The following is a 21213-nucleotide window of genomic DNA, read 5'->3' as shown; positions in this document are numbered from 1 at the left end:
CACTTGTTTTTATGGTGTCAAATTCAGCACAACTTTATTGCAAATGCTCACAATTATTGAAATATTACAGATATTGTACAGTAATCAAACTTGTAGTATATACATGGGTCACAGCAGTTTTCACGCCGTTTCCTGCGCTGCTGCTGCCTTTTTCTTTTTCATTTGTTTGCTCTTCATCTTATTCTTTTTTATCTGTCCATATTTCTGTCTCTGAATGGTCTCCTGGATTTTCTGTTTGAACTTCTTCTTCTGGCTCCTGATCTTCTCAAGCTCAGCCCTCCTCTTCGCCTCCAGGTCTGGATCCTGAAACAACAGTGTGATCACAAATCAACAACAGGCCTTTTAAAGTCATTATATCTGGTTCTCAAAACTCACTGCAGGACAGGTTGCATCTCAGATTAGATTCTTTTTCCCCCCACTTACACTGGGCACTTATATAGATGATAATTTGTTCGAATGAGTCAGTCTGCTCCATGTAAACCCCAGTAAATAATATATTTTTTAATATTAATTAATCCTTTGTTGAATTTTAGGTCTCCTGTAAACAAATTTTACAGTTTTACATGTTTAGCTGACCTGCTGTTCACTGACTTAATGCTCAGGGTTGGATTGTACCAGCAAAGAATTAGAATTAACTGGAACTTAAAGGGGTAGCTTCAGTATTTTCGACCTGGACCTTATTTTCCCATGATTTGTGCCTAAATGCTGCAGCCGTCAGCCGCGTACCGTTCAAGTATGTCCACTAAAACTGTTTGTTTTGACATTAACAGGCTAATGTTTTATTCTAAGTATGACAACATTATGGACAAGATCACTACAAAGAGACCTAAATTGGTTAAAAGCAATATGCATTTTGTTTTAACCAAAGAGCAGTTTTATCGCTCTTTCCAAAACCACCAGACTGCATTTACAGAGACAGTTTTATCATCGTAAAAAAACACATTTACACACATTTAAAATTAAACTCAGCAAAACTGTCTTGGTTCATCTTTCCACTGCGTCAGTTAATCAGTTAGTTACTGGACCAATTTCAAAAATTGTTGTCACCATTAGTCACTTAGACACAAAAACATGGAAAAATAAGGTCCGGGTAGAAAAATACACAAGTTACTCTTGAGCATAAATTAACAATTATACATTGGTTCCACTGTGGGAAATCACAGGAATCTACTTCACCTTTTTCTGCTTTGTCTTGGTGGGTTTCACACATTAAATTTGAGTTTGTTTAAATGTGGCTTCTGACAAGAAAATAACTTTACCTTCCCCTCCAAGATCAGCTGTTTCCTCTTGTTGATCTCCTTTTTCTCATCAAAGTCTGTTGCCTCGAGTTTCTACAAAACAGAAAACAATTCAGAACATCCTAGGTGATGATTTTCAGTCTCACATCATTAACTAATACAAAAAAGTGTGACGCAGGCTCACAGCAGAGAGAGAGAGAGAGAGAGAGAATGCAAATACGGACAGTGATGATGTGATTTATGTATAAAAACTTGCTCTGATCATGCAGCATGGAGTTTATGAGCTAGACTCCACTCAAGACTGGAGTCTGGTGCAGTGAGAAACAGATTTGTGTTATGTTAGCTCGTCTCCATCATCTCCTTGCTCCTTTGCTGTCTGCTGCAGTGTAAAATGCTCTCACATGTTGTAAATTGTTATTAATAACTAAAGATATGTTATCCTGACCATTCAAATTTATAGTACCCATCATTTAGTGTGACATCATTATAGAGTCCAGCGTTTGGAGAAAACTAAAAATTCTATTAAAAAAAAAAACACAAGACATGAACTGGTTCATTTTAATCTCTGAAGTGAACTTTGAGATCGCTCTTGTTAAGTGTGAACTTGCAACACTAAACTGAATCAAATAAACATGAAGAAAAGAGACATGCATACTATTTCACACTCCCGCCGGGTCACGTTGACCTGGGTAAGGATCTTATGGACTTCTTTCTCCTCCACAGGATATTCCTTCAGCTTCGTCTCTGTAGAAACACATCAGACCACACGTTTACACACTGCAAATGACCTGAGATTTTTCCCAGCCTCTTGGGGATCCCAGTAAGAGGGCCATGTAATTATGTTATCTGGTCCTGGATCCTGTCATTTTCACTTTTGTGATAAAAGCCAAATATAGAGTATCAATAATGTACATAAGAAGAGTGACTTGACAGGTCAGAACATAGTTTTAGTTGAGCTCTGAAGACACAAAGGAAAAGTTGTGACCTTTTAATTCAGTCTTTATAAACCAAGTTAACTTACGAGTCTGTTCTTCGATGGAGTGGACCAGGTGGATGTCGTACTGTGTCACCAGTGTGATCGACACGCCATTCCTCCCTGCAGAGGAAGAAGAAAACATCGTCATGTGTGAGCAGCATTTATTGCAGAAGTATCTCCTTTGAGGTTAATAAAGTTCTGTTTTATCTTAGTAAATAATCACTGCAGGACATGTGAAGGATGTTAATGCTACGGAGTTGTTAAAGGTTACCTGCTCTTGCTGTTCGTCCGACCCTGTGGATGTAGATCTTGGGAAGGCCGGGGACATTGTGGTTGATGACGACCTGGACAGTTGGAATATCCAAACCCCTGTGAAAGAACAGGAGGGATGTGAAAACAAAATGATCTCAGCCTGACTTCAGCCATCTGTGTTCAATGGACAGTTGATTTTGTTCAAGACTAAACTTTTTAATGTGGGAAACACCACCATCATCCCTGAGACATGCAGCGGCTGAGCAGAGCGTCTTACCTGGCAGCGACGTCTGTTGCAATCAGGATTTTGTAGACACTGGCCTTGAACTTGGCGAGGTTTGCAAATCGTTGTTTCTGGAGAAGATAAAGAGCAGTCGTTCACTCTGCAGGCTCATTCATCCGCTTTAATCTGTTTAAATCCCCAACACTGACCACTTATGTGTTATCACAACAGCTTTGTGCTCACTGTAAGTTTCTGTCTTTGTCTTTTTAATGAGATGAATATAAATATTCCACATCCAACACGAGCTCGTCGCCCAGGAGCTCTGAGGACTGGTGATAAGAGACACGTCACCATGATCTCACACAAAGAGTAAAATTCTTTTTGTGTATGTAAATGAATTAACCAGTAAAACCCTGATACAGTCTATCCTTCAGCTGTCATTCCCCAACATGGCGGCAGCTCCCTCATAACCCTTAAAAACATCCTTCAGTGGGATACTGTTACTGAAAGTTTCTGCTGTCAGTGTCACACAATTCAGAGGTGAAAAGTTAAGTTTAAAATTAAGCTCACCTGTTTCATCATGGAGTGCAGGGAGATGGTTGGAAAGTTGAATTCCTGCAGCATCATGGTCAGAATTTGGCAGCTCCTGAGAAAGAATCAAGAAAAACAAACATGATTTTATGGAAAAATTAATGTATTTTCAACTGAACCACACCAAATCAACAATAACACTACATGCACAGAGACATTTTTCACATTGCAAGCCAACTTTCCAATCACCAATTTAACAATAAAGGATAAATAACAAAAATATATTCTATTTCCAACCACATTTGAGACGATGAGGGGCAATAAATATACACCAGTCCCATATATTCTGGCTTTGTCTTGAAATTGTACAGTTTTGGGTAAATGTTTTTTATGGTCATTATTAAAATTTGTTACAAGGTTTCCTCTAGAAACTCAGCGACACATCAAGATCACTGCTCACTTCTGGGCTTCTTACTTGCACGTGTTGGTGAAGATGATGATGGACCAGTCGTCATGCTCGTCAGTAAACGTCTGGATCAGGTGCACCAGGTAGGCGTCCTTCACCTTCTCTGGAGTGAGGATGTACCTCTGGTCCAGCTCCTCCACCGTTCGTGTCCTGTTAACAACAATGATGCCATATTTCACTTTTGATCAATATGTGCCTGCATCAGGCTGAGAGTGTAATCGCTTTGAGGTAGTAAAATATGGGTGATCCCTACACCTGCAGTTTGGTTCAGGAAATGACATCCTGCAGTCCTCTGGAGAAACTGACTTAATCAAATAAATGTAGAGAAAGATGGGACACTTGTATGTAGTTCCTGGAAAGTGATCAGGCTTAAATTAATGAGTAAAATGATAAATAGAACAACAGCATTTATAAAAAGTACTGTAACTCTTGATATATATTGTTAGAATTTATTTGACTCTACTGTGTATAATTTTATTAGATTTTTTTTAGAAATATATAAATGTACATTTATTTGTCTTTTTTTCTTTTCTTTTTCTCATCGTTTCTCTACCCAGTTTGAGGGTGAGGGGAGTGGGATCTTTATAAATACTAATGTTCTGAGCACAAGTGAAGAACAGGCAGTTTCCTGTTAGAAAAAGCTGTCTGATGGCAGCGTAAAGCAGTGAAAATATTCTAAATATAGCATACACTTGAACTGTGGCTAAAACACATTCTGCTGCTGACCCTGTCCACAGCACTACATTGCTTAGCGTCCTACACCAGTACTCCTGCTGCTTCTACAAATTGGGGGCGTGCCGTCTGCCATCAACTGTGGACAACACACTGACAATGAAGAAGTACCTCATACAACCCCTCTTCAAATCCTCTGAACTGTCCCCTTGAGTCTGTCATTATATTTCCTTTTCTGTATCACAGGCTTCTGTGAATACAGCTGCATCAGTTTGTAGCTGCTTTCCGCGCAAATCTGAACCCTGCAAATGGTCTGAGCGATCCAGCAGAGCGCTCATTCAACCACGCTGTTCCTGTTATTTGCACGACTTGTCCTTACATCCAGAGGCATTTGTGTGTGAGATGAACTCAGTGATTAGTTTCCCCTCAGATCAGATGACAGGCAAACTGATCTTCCAGGCTGGTGCTCTTGTTTTATAAATAACATGCAAGATTTCTCGCACAAAATGCATCTGAAATGAGGCATGAAAGCTTTAGTGAATCTGGCCCCGAGTGTCATCTACCACCTTGAAATAAGTTGGTTGATTTCTACAAATACTCTCAATACTCCTCTGCACAAAAGTACACCTGTATTGTCTTTCTATTCCTGTAAACGGCAGCAGGTTACTCACTCTGACTTGCTCTCCCAGAAGAAAGGTTTGTTCATGGCAATGTTCTTCAGCTCCTGCAGGGTGTCTGTGAGTGTGGCACTGAACAGCAGCGTCTGCCGCTTGGCAGGTAAAATCCCCATGATGGTCTCCAAGTCTTTGGTGAAGTCAGTGCAGCCCTGCTCCAACAGCCGGTCCGCCTCATCCATAATCTGACAAAGACGAAATCACAATCTCTTAATGGTTTGTTCATATAATACACTTCAACGCTCAACCAGTTTCCTCACGTACAAATCTAACATTTCAAGCATATATTAGTAATTTCAGCACAGAATTTTGTTATTATTATTTGATTTGGGTGAACTGTCCCTTTAAGACTGGTCTAAACTTAGTCCTAACACAATCAAACAGATCTTTATTAATTTAGATCTACAACAGAGACGGGGTGTTGATACTTTGTCCAGGTTTCAGTTTGTGGTCCCTGCTGAACTCACCAGAAACTGGATCTTGCTCATGCTGAAGGTGTTGGAGCTGCGGATGTGATCAGCCAGCCGGCCCGGCGTCGCTACCACCACATGTGGCTGGTTGGACAGCTCCAGAGCCTGGCTCACCATGTCTGTCAGTGAACAGCAGCGACAACGTCAGCATGCAGGAGGAGAGGATCAGAGAGAATTTACCGGTAACTGGCAGCGCACTTTCGTTTGAGTTTCTGCAGCAGCAACGAAACACCAGGGCTTTAAAACTCCAACACACTCTCATGAGAAGAGTGGCAACTACAACAGAGCTGCAGCAGAACTGTATCTTAAGCAACACCTGCTGAGGTAAATTTAAAGTTTTACAGTTTGTAGTTGCTGCTGAATGAACAGAAAGGAAAGATGTCTGCACTGATGAACGTACTTACCCATTCCACCAACGATGATGCAGTCTCTCAGACCCAGAGGCTTCCCCAGGACTCGAAACTGCTCTGCTATCTGATAGGCCAGCTCTCTGCATGACATCACATATACATCACCATCACTTGGGATTATAGATGGGAAGCTAATTATTGTGGTTTCAGTATCAAAAACATGAGCATTATAGATTTGATAGAAACAGATTTACGTGAAAAATGTTTATTCTGTTGTCTGTGTTGAAAGCCGTATTGATTAACTTTAAAGGATACAGGACGCTCAAAATTGTGAATTTATGTTCATTATCTGTGATATCTTACCATCAACTCATTCTGAAGAAATGTTACCAATTGCTATAAATCACTTGTATGTTGTTTCTCAACCTAAATTTAATTATTTATTATTATTTATTATTTATTTCCTGGTTCAGATGCAGCATTTTAAGCCTGTTCGACTCCGTTTCATCACAGAGAAAAACAGATCCAAATAGGCGACGGTGCTCCAGCTGTATGTCTAACTGGTGTCTGCATTTCTGTGACATTTTCAGTTGTTGTTTCCTGTTACTGAAATATGCTCGAGGTAGAATATACATGATCTGTCAGCTACTGTTTGTAAATGGACCAGAAAGATGCAAGCTGATTGTTGAGTCTCATTCACAGGTTGTGAAAAAGCATCGCTCTGTGTTGGTGACAGGTTCCAAACACAGGCAGGAGACAGGGACTCTACAGATAGAGACACCACCACACACTCATAGTCATAAGTGATGGTTTTAGAGGAATTAGAGGAAACATCAACATCAAATGAGCATTGCACACATTCCTACATATAGCTGCGGAAGAAATCCTCGCCTTAATCAAGTTTCCTGGAACTTAAGTTATCAACTTAATCTAAATGTACATTCAATCATTTGGACTCTTTATATCTCAGAAACATTATTTAGAATGTGTGGCTTATTCGTATCTGACATGTCAAACTCATGAATATGTATTTTGTTTTAGCCATTGTGCTTTTATTTTGAAAGGCTAACAACCTGTCCTTTCCCACTGATGTTTTAGATCACTTAGAGCTGCTGATGATTAATCGACTGATGGCAAAAAATGTTCCCAATAAGACCCATAAATGTTCCCCATGAATGTGACAACATACCTATATATGTTGTCTCATATATGTTGAAACTGATATCATTCCGATATAGGCTGTGGTAGGCCAATGTCAGGCCGATAAAATCAGCTGACTGATATATTTGTCTCTAATTTTATAGAACAAACAACAAATTAAACAACATTGAAAGATCACTGTAACATTTACCAACACACCCTTCAATGTCATTTCTAGGAATATCTAGAATCATCAATAAACTAAAAACTAAATGGATAATGAAACATGTCTAAGTGTTTCACTGACCTGGTAGGAGTGAGCACCAAACAGAAGATGCCATACGGATCCTCTGACAGTTTCTGCAGCACTGGCAGCACAAACGCTGCCGTCTTCCCACTTCCAGTCTTAGCACAGCCCATACAGTCCCGACCTGCGGGGAAAAACACACAACACCTTAATTTACCTGTTCTGACTGGCTCACGTGTCTTGTGGCGACTTCACTTAAAATACTACAATAATTTCCTCAAGTGGCTCATGCCAAACTCCAAGGAAAAAAACATTAATTTGTTGTATCTTTGCTGATCCACAAACTCGCACAACGTGAAGATCAACCTTTTATATATTTTATGATCTAGACACTATTCTTGGAAAATTCGGCACCAATTAGATGCGACGAAACTGGACATTTTGTAGTTTACAGCCGCTAATATGCATTTTCAAGAAGAAAATCGTGCAAACACATTATTATAGTTCCATACATTTGAAAAGCTGACAACGGGAAATCAATTAACTAAAACGGTGATCTGATCGGCACATTTAATATTTATACAGAAGACATTCATGTTTGCTTCTTCAGAGTATTGAACTTCTTATATTTACCTCAGCTGATATGCACTAAATTCATACATTTTTCAGTGGAGATCTGCATTGAGCGTCGGCACTGTTGATTCAACCATTCACAGGTAGTGAAGAAGATATTTACAGTACAGGGAGGCAGTCTAAGAATATGTTTCTAATTTGAAGATATAACAAAAGCGGCCTTACCTTGTAGTATAGCTGGCATGCAGTTTTCCTGGACAGGAGTGGGTTTGTTGATCCCCAGCTGTTTACACTGTTTAACCAGCCAGTCTGACAGACCCAGCGACGAAAAGTCCGCCATGTCTGATTTGTCTTCTTCTCTCTAGCTAGATAACTACGTCTCTGCACTTTATTTTAAAAAAAGAACCACTGAAATACTCTATTTTAAAGTAGAGTAAAACATCCTCGTGTGTTTCATCAATGGGCGCTGTATGATTACGTAACAGACTGACGTCTTTTCCTATTTCTTCTTCTTCGTCTTGTTCAGCTCGCAGCAGACCTGACGCAGGGATGATCTTTTGCTGCCCTCTGGTGGTCAAATGTCGGTATAAACATGGCATCATGCTCAACCTTTGTACCTGGATAACTTCTGTCAGCTGCATTGTAGAAAGATTATTGAGACAACTTTTTTTTCTTTGTTTTTGTTATCAGTCTTAGACTATGGTGATATTTTATACATGTACTCATCAGCTGTGACTCTGAAGCTCCTGGACTCCCATCACTGTGACTTGCATGTAAAGGTCGGGTGGCCCTCTCTATGTGTAAGACATGAAAAATACTGGATTTAATTTATTTATAAAGCTCTTGTACCTCCTTACATCATTCCACTACTTTCTTTTAACATGGACTCTGACCAAACTCGGTCTAGTGATTGGATTACGCTGCAGGTGCTGCTGTTTTTACTGAGCTTGGAAAATCCATTTTTCATATATTGTGCACCTGCAATGTGGAACAACATGCAGAACAATTTAAAGCTTTCCTCATTATAATCCATGGGGCAATTAACCTAGATAACTATATTACATTTACTTCTAGATGTTTTAGCTGATTAATGTATCTAACATTTTAACTGTCATTTATTAGTGATGTTTCTATTTATTTTATTGCTTTTTACTTCTTGTTGCCACTTTTATGTGGTTGCTCTTTGGTGTTTTCTGTGTCTAAGTGCTTTTATTTTATTATTTTACTCGGCTGCATTGTAAATGAGGTCTCTAGATGCATTATTTTTATATTCATTCTTTTTTTTATCAAGTAAATGATCAACAGATTAATCAGTGGTGAAAATAATCTTTAGTTTCAGCCTCACATGTCAATCTAACAAACCCCAACACACTTGCATATCTCTGTTTATATCAGCCAAACTGTCAACACCTCCACAGGTCTCTAAATTTAATCTGGTTTCATTTAAATGCTTTTCCATGGCTACAATTTCTTCACCTGCAAACGTGACTAAAGGATCAGTAGAGTGATAAATCACTGATCAGTGTCTGTTTTGCAGCTCATCACTGGCTCCTTGCTTCTAAACTGCATCTGCACTGATAAATATGGATGAGATGCACCTGTTTTTTTTTTTTTAATTATCTAAAGACTTTGTAATATATGCAACATTTTTTGTTGGAGATTTCTTTTTAGATTGGTTGTCCTACAGCCTCACCACTGGTGTTTGATCATGAGGCAGGATAGAGTTTTAGATCAATAAAAACCTTTTATTTTCTCACTGAGACAGAGAAATCAGACTTTGTGTCAGGTTGTTTGTGTTAGTCTATTTTCTTATGTGGTAATTGATCACCAAAGAGCATAAAATCTATCATAAAATATCATAAAATCATAAACATAAAAGTGTCACTTTTATCTTGACATAATTTTACTGTGAGTATTATTTTTCTGCTGTGGTTCTTAATTTTACCTTGTGAAATTTATATTTGCTGAAAATGTGATTTGAGTTCAGTAATTATCAAAAGGTGGCTAATGTGTGTTGTGGCGGTTTTACAGCCTCCTTTACATCTCCAGCTGGTCTGAATGAATTTTACCTCTCAGTTATCACTTTAATCAGCCTTTTCTTGCTCTCTGTGCTCCCTCCCTCCTGCTTCTCTGGTGACCTGCAATAATTGGGCCTGAAGCACCTTCTGATCTTTATGTGTCGGTCTGACATTAAAGTGTTAAGAGGGTCGCATTCACGAGCTTTGAAACCCCTGAAGATCATTAATATGCAAAAGCAGATGTTGTTATAGGACGATGTATGTGTCTCTCTGTTTTTGTTTAACCTTCTTGCTGCTTCTCAAATTCCAACTTGGATGTCAGAGCTTAGTGTTAAATATATGAACACAATCATTTGTCACTGTGATAACTGAACAACAACTTCTTGCAGAAGGTATTTATGAAATCTTTTATTCAAGTGCAGCTGAGTGAAGTGAAAATCATCTTCTTCTGTTTTTGGCAAAGATTTGTTTACTCGCTTTACAGTGCAATGATGGTACACAAAATGCAAAACATTAGTGTCCAGTGTGATTTTGATAAGACGAGTTGAGGTAATTTTGTAGTGATTCAAAACAAACTTTTCTCATCAAAAGACGTGCTATTAACTCAGTTGTACTTGAGAAAAGAAGATATTAGAGGATATTATTATTATTAATAATAATACTTTTAATTACTTGAATGAATAAAATGTTAAGTTAATGAGAGAAGATTAACTGATTCCACTAAATTTGAGTATGTTTTTTTTACATTACACTTGTAACAAAATTACTACTAATAAAAATAATGATGGTAATTCAATTTAAACATACAAGTAAAATAGTAATGACATACTGACATATGTTAAATAAAAAAATCGTACAGGTAAAATTATAGTACAAATAAGAAAAGAAAACATGCACATGGCACATAAACTCACAAACATACACAACAGTTTCTTTGTAAATGATAACATTTAAGATTTAATGTCTATAATGTGTCATGCCTTTATTTCTCTTCCTGTCACATCTGCCACAGTGAGCGTGAAGAAGACAGTTTGATTCAGCTGCTGCTTGAACTGTGAGAGACAGACACCTTCACCAAAAGGCCGGTCTGTGTGAGCACCCAGAGCCGCCAGAGGTGATTAATGCTCTGTGTGTTGAAGGCAGAGGCCCGCAGGTTCAGCCCAGTCCTGCACAGACCGTCCAGCTGTGCTGCAAACTGCCTCGGACCGGCTGAGAAGTGTCTCTGTAAATGAACACGAGGGCTGTTTGCATGTCAGGCACAGATCTGATTCCCTGTTGTCTCCCTGCAGCACAGACGAGCAGTCAGCTGCACGGCTGTAACAGGCCACTGAGCAGCACGATCAGCGCTCAGGAGCTGCTCTCATCACTCTTCCACTACATTTGAGGCTGCGCTCTCACATGTTCAGTTCATATTCATGCAAATGTAAGTAGTTTATATTAAATCAGCTGTGACTCCAAACCAAGGCCTGATGAGGTGAAACAAAACAAAACAAATATAAATGTTCTTTTCTCTCTTATTTATGATAAGTGTGGAAATGAGGGTTGAACACAACAACACCATGTTTATCTAATGAATTTGACTTTTTTGTTAATACTCAGAGGAAGCCTTAACTAATTAATTGTAAATAGTGGATCACACTGTAGTTAGGGCATCTTACAGAATATTTATTTGGCTTGTTTTGTTTGCTCTTAGTCATCTCTTTTCTTTCTTTATTCCATAATTATGATCTCTATTATCGTCCATATTATTTCTATAATGTATTAAAAGTCAATAAATATAGCATGCAATCAAAAAAAGAACTGATGAGCTGAAGAGCAGCTCTTTCTAAGTATATTACAGCAGGGATTTTTAACAGTTTTATAAGGAAGGTTGTTGCATTTCATTAAGGGGAAATAAATAGATGAAATTTTGACCAGTTTTCTTGTCTTCTTTTTTCTTCCTCTTGTTACCAGTTAGCAGCTCCATTAAAGTTTTACTTTTCAAACTTATCAAACAACATGAAAAATCTAAATTGCACCCACGTTTTTGTGGCATCTTATTTCAAGGTTTCACAGGATTCAGTGTGATTCATGTATTTTTCTGTCTTCTAAATCATTTTAAATGTGTGAATGCTTACACGTGTTTAATATCTAGGCTATTGATATTGATAGACTATATATTCAGGTTCACTCACTCACTCACTCACTCACTCACTCACTCACTCACTCACTTGTCTTTTTAAATTGCATATTCTTTTAATTCTTTATTATATTATTCTTATTATCTTGGTTTGTTTCTGTACCACTGTAATCTTTCCTGAACTTCTTCTGTATTTCATTTTTATAGCTGTTGCTGCTGTGACACCTGAACGTCCCTCTGGAGATGAATAAAACCAGATTTATCTCATCCTGACAAGAACATGGCCAGTTTATAAAGAACTTTTAAACCATATGTGGCCTAAAAAGGCAGTGAAATTAGCTTTGTGTCTAAATTTGATCAACGAAATGACAAAGATGGTTCAGGAATTCAGGACATGACAATTAATCTGATCTATTAGTATGCAAAGCATTGTAAACAGGCTAAATCTGCTAAAAAAAAAAAAAAAAAGTCCTACTGTAATACATATCACTTTTGTTGTGAACATATTTTCATGTTGTTTGATTTGGTTTGATGTTCTGTATTAATTTCAAGGGTCTTCAGTATCATCCTCCATTTCTTTCTAAAATTCTGGTATTGAATCTGTGCAACAATCTGATATCATATAATTTACTGATATCATATAACCCTGAAATGGGACCCTGCTACTTCCCAGCAGCATCCTGTACACCATTTTTATCCCAGGATAGCAAAGTCTTGTTCTATGCGAGGGATACACAACTTGTTTTGCCCGATGGCCACTTTTACAAAATTACAAGAGGACAGAGGCCACTTCATGAACAAACATTAATAATATTTATCAGATAAAATGAAAAAAGGGGCCAAAAACTTCAGTGAGATGATCACAGTCACTTGATGTCATAATTAATATGCTGCTCCACCCCTAATGATTAAAATCAACACTGGTGGACTGGCGGGGTGTGGGACGCTATAGTGGGCATGGTTAAGTGCCCTCTGAAGTGCCCTTCCAGGAGCGAAGTCATGGTAAAGTCCAGTAAAAGGTGCCATTCTACTGACACAAAAAGTGGTAAGGTGCTCTCTGAAGTGCCCTTATAGTGCACAAAATGTGGTAAAGTGCACTACAAAATGCTCTTCCAATGGGCAAAACTTGCTGAAGTGCCCTCTAACATGCCCTTCCAGTGGAGAAGTATAGGCAGCCCTATATACTAGAAAATACATTGGCTTCTATGTGCCTTAAAATGGTTAAATAGCTCTCTAGGTGTTTTTTTTTTTTTTTTTTATCACGGAGTTGTAGTAGTTATGGTACAATAAGACAAATTTAATCTAAATGAGGACGTGATCTGGTGCCCCACCACATACAGCTTTATACCCCCCCACCCCCCACCCCGCGACAGCTTGAGTACGCCACTGGAAATCTTTGTATTAATGCGTAATATTCCTCTATAGAGACTTGATTCTATTGAGCTTTGTGGTATTTTACAATCGGATTTCATCCATTATAGCATTTGACAGGATTATCATATAGCTCTCTAAAAAAAATAAATAAATAAACAGCTTTATACTGAATATTATCTGATAAAACAGACAGTGGCTGCAGGATTGTACATCTGACAGATTATTTGCTGAAGCTTTTTTTTCTTTGTAAAACAGCCATTTGGATTCCTTCTGTTCTTCCAGCAGTAAATTCTGCTTCACGCTTTTATCATGCTACACTTAATAAATACTAACTCAGATTGTCCTGAGGCCATTTCCACATATACATAGTACTGTAACGTTATATTACACATTCTGACATTTAACTGGAAAGTACGGATAAGGAAAGGAGGAGGAGCGGGGTTTGTAGTTTTCGTTGTGGCCATCAGATGGCGCTGAAAAGGCTCCACGGTCCCACCGACAGAGCTGAATGGGATCCCAGTGTGATCTGGCACAGAGGCGGGAGGGGAGCACAGCACAAGTCCTCCTGGAAGAGGGTTTGAGCCAAAAGCACTCTGTTGTCCGACTTTCATCGACATTCCTCCGTCTGTCCGGCCTGCACAACTCAGCCAAACGCCTCACAGTGCGTAATTACGCACGGGGACGGACGGCGGATCCGCGGTACTGCTCGCAGTGGAAACCCGCGGACAAAGGAAGGCAGGAGACACACTGGAGGAGTACAACAACTGACTTGAGAAGAGAGGAGAGGAGGAGTAATGTTGGAGGAGAAACGGGGGGGAATCTGGAGTCGGAAGTGATTTGTCTTTTTTTTTTTTTTCTTCAGAAATGTAACTTACGTCCAGGATTTTGAGGAAGAAGCGAGTCGGTTTGGAAATCGAGAAGAAAAAGAAGGACAAAAAGTGGAGTGTTGAGCCCAGAACAGCATCCAGATCCTCGGAGCATGGGGTAAGTTAGAGATCTGTGTCTGAAATGTGCAGTTCGCTCACTCCTGCTGTGTGGAAGCGATAGCGAAATGTTTAAAAAGTGAACTTTGTGGTGACTTTTCTGGGTTTGCTCCAGTTAAACAACACCATTTCTTTCTTCTAGGCATTTTGGAGCAAGCTATCCGAATTTTAACATCAGTTCTCATGTTTTTTTTTTCTGTTTACACTCTGATGGACATTATCGAGAGAGGGAATCTGTTATTTTTGAATCGCATCCGAGAGCTTGACCCAATTTTATCAGAAGTCTGATGACCGTTTAGATATGACCGTGAGAAGGTCGATTCACGTGATGAGAGATTGTGGCTGTTTTACATTCAACACTTAATGATACACAGAAAAAAACATGTTAAACATTGAGTCAAACTGTGCCTAGGTTCATTAGGTGTATGTGTGTGTGTGTGTGTGTGTGTGTGTGTGTGTGTTGAATTATACATGCCAGCCTTCAGCTTGGTTCAAACACACCTGAACCCTCCTCACATTACCAGCGTCCGTGCTGTCAGCCCCCCGGGCTCGTTTAGTGACACTTTAATTGAGATGCTCTAAGTGAGAACAATATTAGATCCTCCTTGGTACTCTACTAGCTTCATTACAGTTTGACTGATATATTTTGGGAAGCTCATTAATTACACACTTTAGCAGTTTTGCCTGTATTCTCCTTTCAAAGTGACATTGAAAAGAAATTTACATCACAGTGCAAGTAATGGACATTCCACTATCAAAAGGTAACAATACATGCATAGCTTGCAAAATGCTGTTTTATTGTAGTCTTATAGTTAATTTATTTAGAGCTTAAAAGTATACTATGCATGCACTCAATCACCTCTGACCTACTAGAGGTATGTGGTGATGTTGAGACCCTCTGCTCCTGTTTTCTTATTTTCTCATTAGTTTGCTGTGCTCAGGATGCTTTCTCAACCCACAGTGTCAGTAGTGTAACCTAACCCTGTTTTCAAACAGCATCCGGCAAAGCCTACATATTCCACCTTTTAGCTTTGTTTAATTTGATTTTTGACAAATATTCCTGTGTTGTATTTTCTGTGATGATGTGTGCACAAATAAGAAAACAAAATTAGACATAGTGACAGAAGAATACAACATAAAAAAGAGGTATGCCTCCAATAATGCAAAATAAATAAATCAATAGACATTATTTAAAACATAGCTATAAATAGCAGATTTATCAGAAATGTATTTGTAAAGAGAAGGAGAGCAAAAAAACAAGCAAAAAGCCCCCTAGCATATTCTATCATTAAACAGCATAAAATTTAAGCTGAGTCAGTGGGATGTCCAATTTCTTCAGACCAGTAAAACTGCACAGTGATGCAGTATAATGTTAGAGCTCACCTGTTAATTGACTAAATTACAACAACAGCTGCATCCCAGATCAGTCACTGGATCCCTCAGATGACAGGAAACATGAAGGTGCGTCCTTCAAGTGTCCTTAAGAGCAGGCTGAACCTGCACCTCCTCTTCAAATGAGACAGAAATTAATGGTGTGTTCAGGCTGTCCTCAGCAACTTGTGATGTCAAATTTCCAAGTTTACCACCTGGATGTTGCACTTAGATATCCATCAAATGACCCCTTTCCACCAAAAAGGCTGTGGTTCTTCAACTGGTTCTGTTCTTGGAACCTTTGTGCAAACAAGTTCCACAATCTCACATCCACTGAGGTTCTCAAGGATCACCTGCTAGTTTCTGGTTAAAACTGTGAAGTCTGGAACAAACTTTTGGGTTCCAAACTAGTTTAGTATATTTTTGTTCCACTTGCTCAGAATGGTTCAGAACTAAAAGGCTGTAAAAGGCCTGTCCTGAGTGGCTTTTTTTGAACTTCAAAGCTTTGGCAGTAATTATTTGAATTCATTCAGATTTAGCTACGACCACAGAAATGATGGTGGCGGTCTGAGAGATGATGCAGGCAGCAGGGGAGAACGAGTCGTGGCGGCAGCAGCAGCAACATCAGTGCAAACTTGACACAGACCGACAAAACAGCGGCAGAGTGATTGACACAAATTTACAATGATGGAATTACTTTTAAGATAAATTATCAGTGAGTGGCACCTGACCACCCAACTCGTTTGTCACCATTTTGAACGAACGGGTCTCTGAGCAGCCTCCGAGATCAATATTTACTTCACCCCCCCCATCCAGTAGCCCCAGTTATGTGTTCAATATGTTTGTGGATGTGGAAATGTCCACGGGTTGTTAAAGATTGAGCCAGCAGAAGCTTGATGCAGACCAACAAAACACCTGCAGCACAAGTGCCATAAAGGCGGCCAGCCGGGAAAAATATAGACAAATATTCATGTACTGATTTTGCTGTCAGACTGTCTTGGCATCAAACAAATCTTTTCAGTCTAGTAAATCCCAGAGTTTACAGCATGACTGAAGATGTTCCTCTCCAATGCATGATGACTATCTGACAACAGTGAACCAGCTTATTGGGAAATACAGTCACATAAAAGATAGTTACATATGTAACCATGGTTCTCTGAGTGAGGAAATTATCTTAGTCTTGTTCCATATCACAAATGTACAGTGACTGAAGTGCTTTAAGACAAATTATCTGTGAGGTGACAACACACAGCTCTTAAAGGGGCAGTTCACTGCAAAAATACAATTTTTTTTCCTCTTACCTATCGTGCTGTTTATCCGTCTAGATAGTTTTGGTGTGAGTTGAAGAGTTTTTGAGTCATCAGCCATTGAGATGTCTGTCTCTTCTCCAATATAATCAAACTAGATAGCACTCAGGTACTCAAGATAATCCACAGATCTTGTTGTGAGGATTTTCATGTAAGACACATTTTCTTTCTACTGTCCACCAACTGTAGCACCATGCAGAAGGACGTGTGCATCTACTTCAGGTCAGGAGGCTCTTGACAGTGTGGGATGTAAACATTAACGGCGTCCTCCTCTGCTGAGCTGTAACCCTCACATCCATGAGTAGATGCACGCTTATGGTTGGTTGGTGTAGTTTGGTAGAAAGAAAGTAGATCCTACATGAAACTGCTTACAACAAGGTCTGTGAATTATCTTGAATAATTGGGTCATGGTTTCTGGAGCGAGACAGCAAATTTCACATTTGCACATTTCAAATATTTTTTTTTTGCCTCTTTGATCACTACAAGCTGAGCGCTATCTTGTTCCATTATAAGGGGGGAAGGTAGATATCTCTGATATCTCCAAAACTCTGCAACTCACATCAAAACGATCTAGATGTAAAAATAGCACTACAGGTGAGAGGAAAATGTGTATTTTAGATTTTGGACTGAACTGTCTCTGTAAGCACCCAAGCACCTAACTCTCAGTGGTCACCATTTCGAACAAAAGGGTCTCTAAGCACCCTTTATCTTCAGTCAGAGATCAGTATTTATTTTTGTAACCTTGCAGCCTGCATCCAATATGCTATATGCATGTGGATGTGTAAATTAGGATGGGACAGACCACGTACTATCAGCTGATACTATATCTCAGTGACACAGTAGAAAGCTTCAGGTTGGTTGTGCCTTTTTAAGCAATGTAAGTGGCATACCAGCACCCACGGAGGTCTGCTGTTTAACATCTGCAGTCCAGTGGGCATGCTGGGCCCTTGACAGTGGCCTTGAAACAAACATCTGCCCCGATTGTTTGTGCTTGATACATTTAGACCGCGAGAGCTCGGATCAAACTCGTCCCCGTGCATCGTCCCTCTGTGCTGATAGACACAGCGTAGTTCAGTCACTTGATCCAAATGAAAGTCATGAGGTTCTTCTGGAGGAAATTCAGGATTTTAGTCGCAGGGCCACCGTGCACACTGAGGCAGGAACCGGCTCCTGATAGACAGAGACAGCCTGCAGCTCTTCTGTCCACTTGAGAGAGGCGAGCACCAGGAGGAGGAGCAGAGCCTTGATTAACAGCCACTTCAGGTCCATAAACAAAATGAGTGTTAGGCACAGTAGTGCTCTCATGCCATGTGCAGCTTGTCTTAAAGTACTTATCTGTGTCATCTGACCCATGTAGGTCCCTGTACAAATGCAATATGTATTTTGATGGAGAGATGTTCTCAATAAAAGATCTTCTGGAGATCTTCTGTTTTTCTTTAACGGGCTGCAGACATAAACAACATGTTTGTGTCTGGCTTCCATTATTTACAACCTGAAATAGACTTTGCATTCATCCAGCTGAGTGATATATTTAGAAAAATATCAACTACATGAAGGCAAATGTCTGGTAAACACGAAGTGGCCACATCATTTTCTGAGTGAAAGAGGACCGCCTGAATCCACCATTAAATAAACAAATGATCTCACATACTACTGGACCCATGTGCCTAATGCTGTTCTGGTCATATATGATTGTATGGTCAAGGAGTTCTCGTGGTTTGTGGTCATTCACATTTTTTTAAAAACCTTTTTTTTATTGAATGCCTCATGTTACTGACTGCTGACTCCTCACTTCTTTTAGCTGGTAGCATGTCATCAACAACTGCTGGGCTAAAAACAAGGCTCACCTAGTCTGTTGCAGGCCACATTTTCGCATTTGTTGTAGCTCAAAAACTGACATCAGCAGGTGATTTGTTAATCTTAACATGGGGGATAGACCAAGTTTGTTTCGTTCACTCCTGACTGTTGAACCAGCTCATGAAGGACTCTTTTTGTTCTGTATATTTAGCTGTAGACTGTAGAGAATATTATTAATCCAAGATAAAACAAACAAAAGGAGAGGACTCAGACAAAAAATCACAATTACAACTACTGATATTTCAGAGCCATGGTCAGGGCCACAGAAGGATCAATAAGTCAGGCAGATGAGACAAACATATTCAACTAAACAAACCCCCTGCCCCTCTCTGTCTGCCAGTAGGGGATGGAGAGTGACGGTAACAAGTTAACAAGGTACATGCAATTAAGTCAGTTTGCTAACAAGAGAAGGCCATCCTCCCTTAAATTGCCGACTGACTGATGTCCGTAGAAAAGTTCTGTTTCACCTTAAACCAGCTCAGCAAATAAATACAATACTCAGTATGTTATGATCCACTAAATTTAGCACGATGTGAGATGAATAAATCCCCACCATAGTGACTGCACCTCATGGGTGCTTTTGTATGTTGCTGCCGTGCAACTACCAACAACTGCCAACTTAAACTACAAATTCTGAACCAATTTTCACGAAATTTAATTAAAAACCTGACAAATGTAGCATCGTAGTGGTTACCTGTTGGAAATAAATTGGGGATGATCTAATCAGCTCTGTCTCAAAACATGAACCTTCTGCTACAACTAACCTGTGAATAGCCAACATCAAGTGTAAATTATTTAGAATTTCAGCTTTTTCTCTCCAAAAGTGGATAATTTTATATCTTTTATATTGTTTTAAAGCCAACTAGTTGCTTGTAATAGTCTAAATAAGTATTATGTTTCTAGAAATAACAATGTTTAAATTGAGTAGTTGGGATGTATCATCCTGCTTATTATTATAGTATTAAATTTATACAGGTAGGTAAACCAGGACGCTCGCTTTAAATGCAATTACACTATTCTATGCATCGTTAAGAGACTATTTTGTACAAAAACACTGACACAAAAAATTATGCAAGTGCAAATCTCTGGTGGTTTCTTCTGGCTGTTGTTGTGACATTGCAGTAGGTGCTTCACCATCTTTTGCCTGGCACAGATCTATATTCTAATGAGTACACTCCTCTAGTTACATATAGTATTGGTTCTACAATTAAGTGGTTTTTACAACTTTTAGTGTGACTAGTATGTTAAGGTGCCATTTTAAGGGAACAGTGTTTTATTGGAGTGTACCTGACTGATGTCTATAATAGCCTGTGTAGCTGCACTGTGTTTACTTCATGGGGTGTCACTAATTATCGCCTGACAAGCTCCACAGGTAATTTTTTTTTCACTGTGTAACTTGGATCCTCTTTCCTCCTGTTCTGCTGCAGAGGAGTTGTCTGCCAGCTGTAAAATGTTCCCGTTACATCGAGAGAGGTACAAAACATGTCATCTCTGTGTTGTGGCTCTGCATGGCAGGGATGGGCGATAACTCAAATTCAGTTTTTGATCTCCTCCCAAATAAAACTGAGCGCCAGATGACAGTTATTGATACCTTTACCTTTATTCAGCAAAAGCTGCTTAAATGCTGCATAATGTATTACTTTGTCTGAATATAGACATTATTTGAGAAAAACCCTAACTAAGTGAAAATGGAAAAGTCAACATTACATCATGAAATTGAGAAAGAGATTTTGTGTATTCATGCTTTTAGCTCTGGTTGATATTCTACAGTACAACATCAGCATTTGTACTTTTGATACTTTGGGGATCAATCCGCCCATCCCTACTTCATCAAACATTTATCTGCCTCTGAACAAAATCCACCCTCATCCCCATAATGTTTATCCTCTCTTCTGTATCTGTTGTAATTCTAACTGCACTGTTGTTAAGTGTAAGATCTGATTCTCAGAGCAGAGGTTTGATTCTTGTCTTTGGTGTGCAGATGTTGTCAGCACGTTCTCCTCCTCTTGTTGTCGTTGCCTGGTGTCTCTTCCATCATGTTGTCCTCCTGTCAGTTGCTCCATTGCAGCTTGGCTGCTTCATATACTGTTGGACTCTTCAAACGCTTTAACGGTTCCTCATATTTTGGATGTTGTTGGGGTTTTTTTTGCACGTCAGACCTTGATTTTTCAAAGTAACTGCAGCTGTCAAAGATATCGAGTATAGTGGTGTACGTGACTGACATGCAGTGGTTTGAAAGTATAAAACCACAAAATTGAGATCCTCGAGAGACATACAATAACTCAACTGACTCAAAGCCAAGCTAACCACAGCCATTCCACACTGTAAAATACACAGTAAAAAACATATATCAAAAGGTGGAGTATCAGATT

At 39.2% G+C, this 21213-nt stretch overlaps 2 protein-coding genes across 2 annotated transcripts in view; one reads left to right on the top strand and one right to left on the bottom strand.

The window, feature by feature from the left end:
• Positions 1-3: 3 nt before the first annotated feature.
• On the bottom strand, positions 4-8306 carry ddx49 (DEAD (Asp-Glu-Ala-Asp) box polypeptide 49). Its single transcript, XM_084723138.1, has 13 exons — positions 8038-8306; positions 7300-7423; positions 5907-5992; positions 5500-5621; positions 5030-5217; positions 3696-3836; positions 3260-3335; positions 2744-2820; positions 2486-2583; positions 2260-2334; positions 1894-1982; positions 1260-1331; positions 4-303 (listed from the first exon to the last, which is right to left on the bottom strand). The coding sequence occupies exons 1-13, from the start codon at positions 8150-8152 to the stop codon at positions 121-123; spliced, it is 1446 nt and encodes a 481-aa protein (XP_084579264.1). The 5' UTR covers positions 8153-8306; the 3' UTR covers positions 4-120.
• Positions 8307-14287: 5981 nt separating this feature from the next.
• LOC146323959 (homer protein homolog 3-like) overlaps positions 14288-21213 on the top strand; it is a 67762-nt gene continuing 60836 nt past the window's right edge. Inside the window, exon 1 of the mRNA XM_084723135.1 lies at positions 14288-14307. Coding sequence (XP_084579261.1) covers positions 14303-14307 — 5 coding nt within the window. The 5' untranslated portion in view covers positions 14288-14302. The remainder of the gene's footprint in view (positions 14308-21213) is intronic.

This window comes from Lutjanus erythropterus, chromosome 7 (genome assembly GCF_056507025.1).
Source record: "Lutjanus erythropterus isolate fLutEry1 chromosome 7, fLutEry1.hap2, whole genome shotgun sequence".
In the NCBI taxonomy this organism is placed as follows: Eukaryota; Metazoa; Chordata; class Actinopteri; order Lutjaniformes; family Lutjanidae; genus Lutjanus; species Lutjanus erythropterus.
This window is presented reverse-complemented; position numbering and strand designations above follow the sequence as displayed.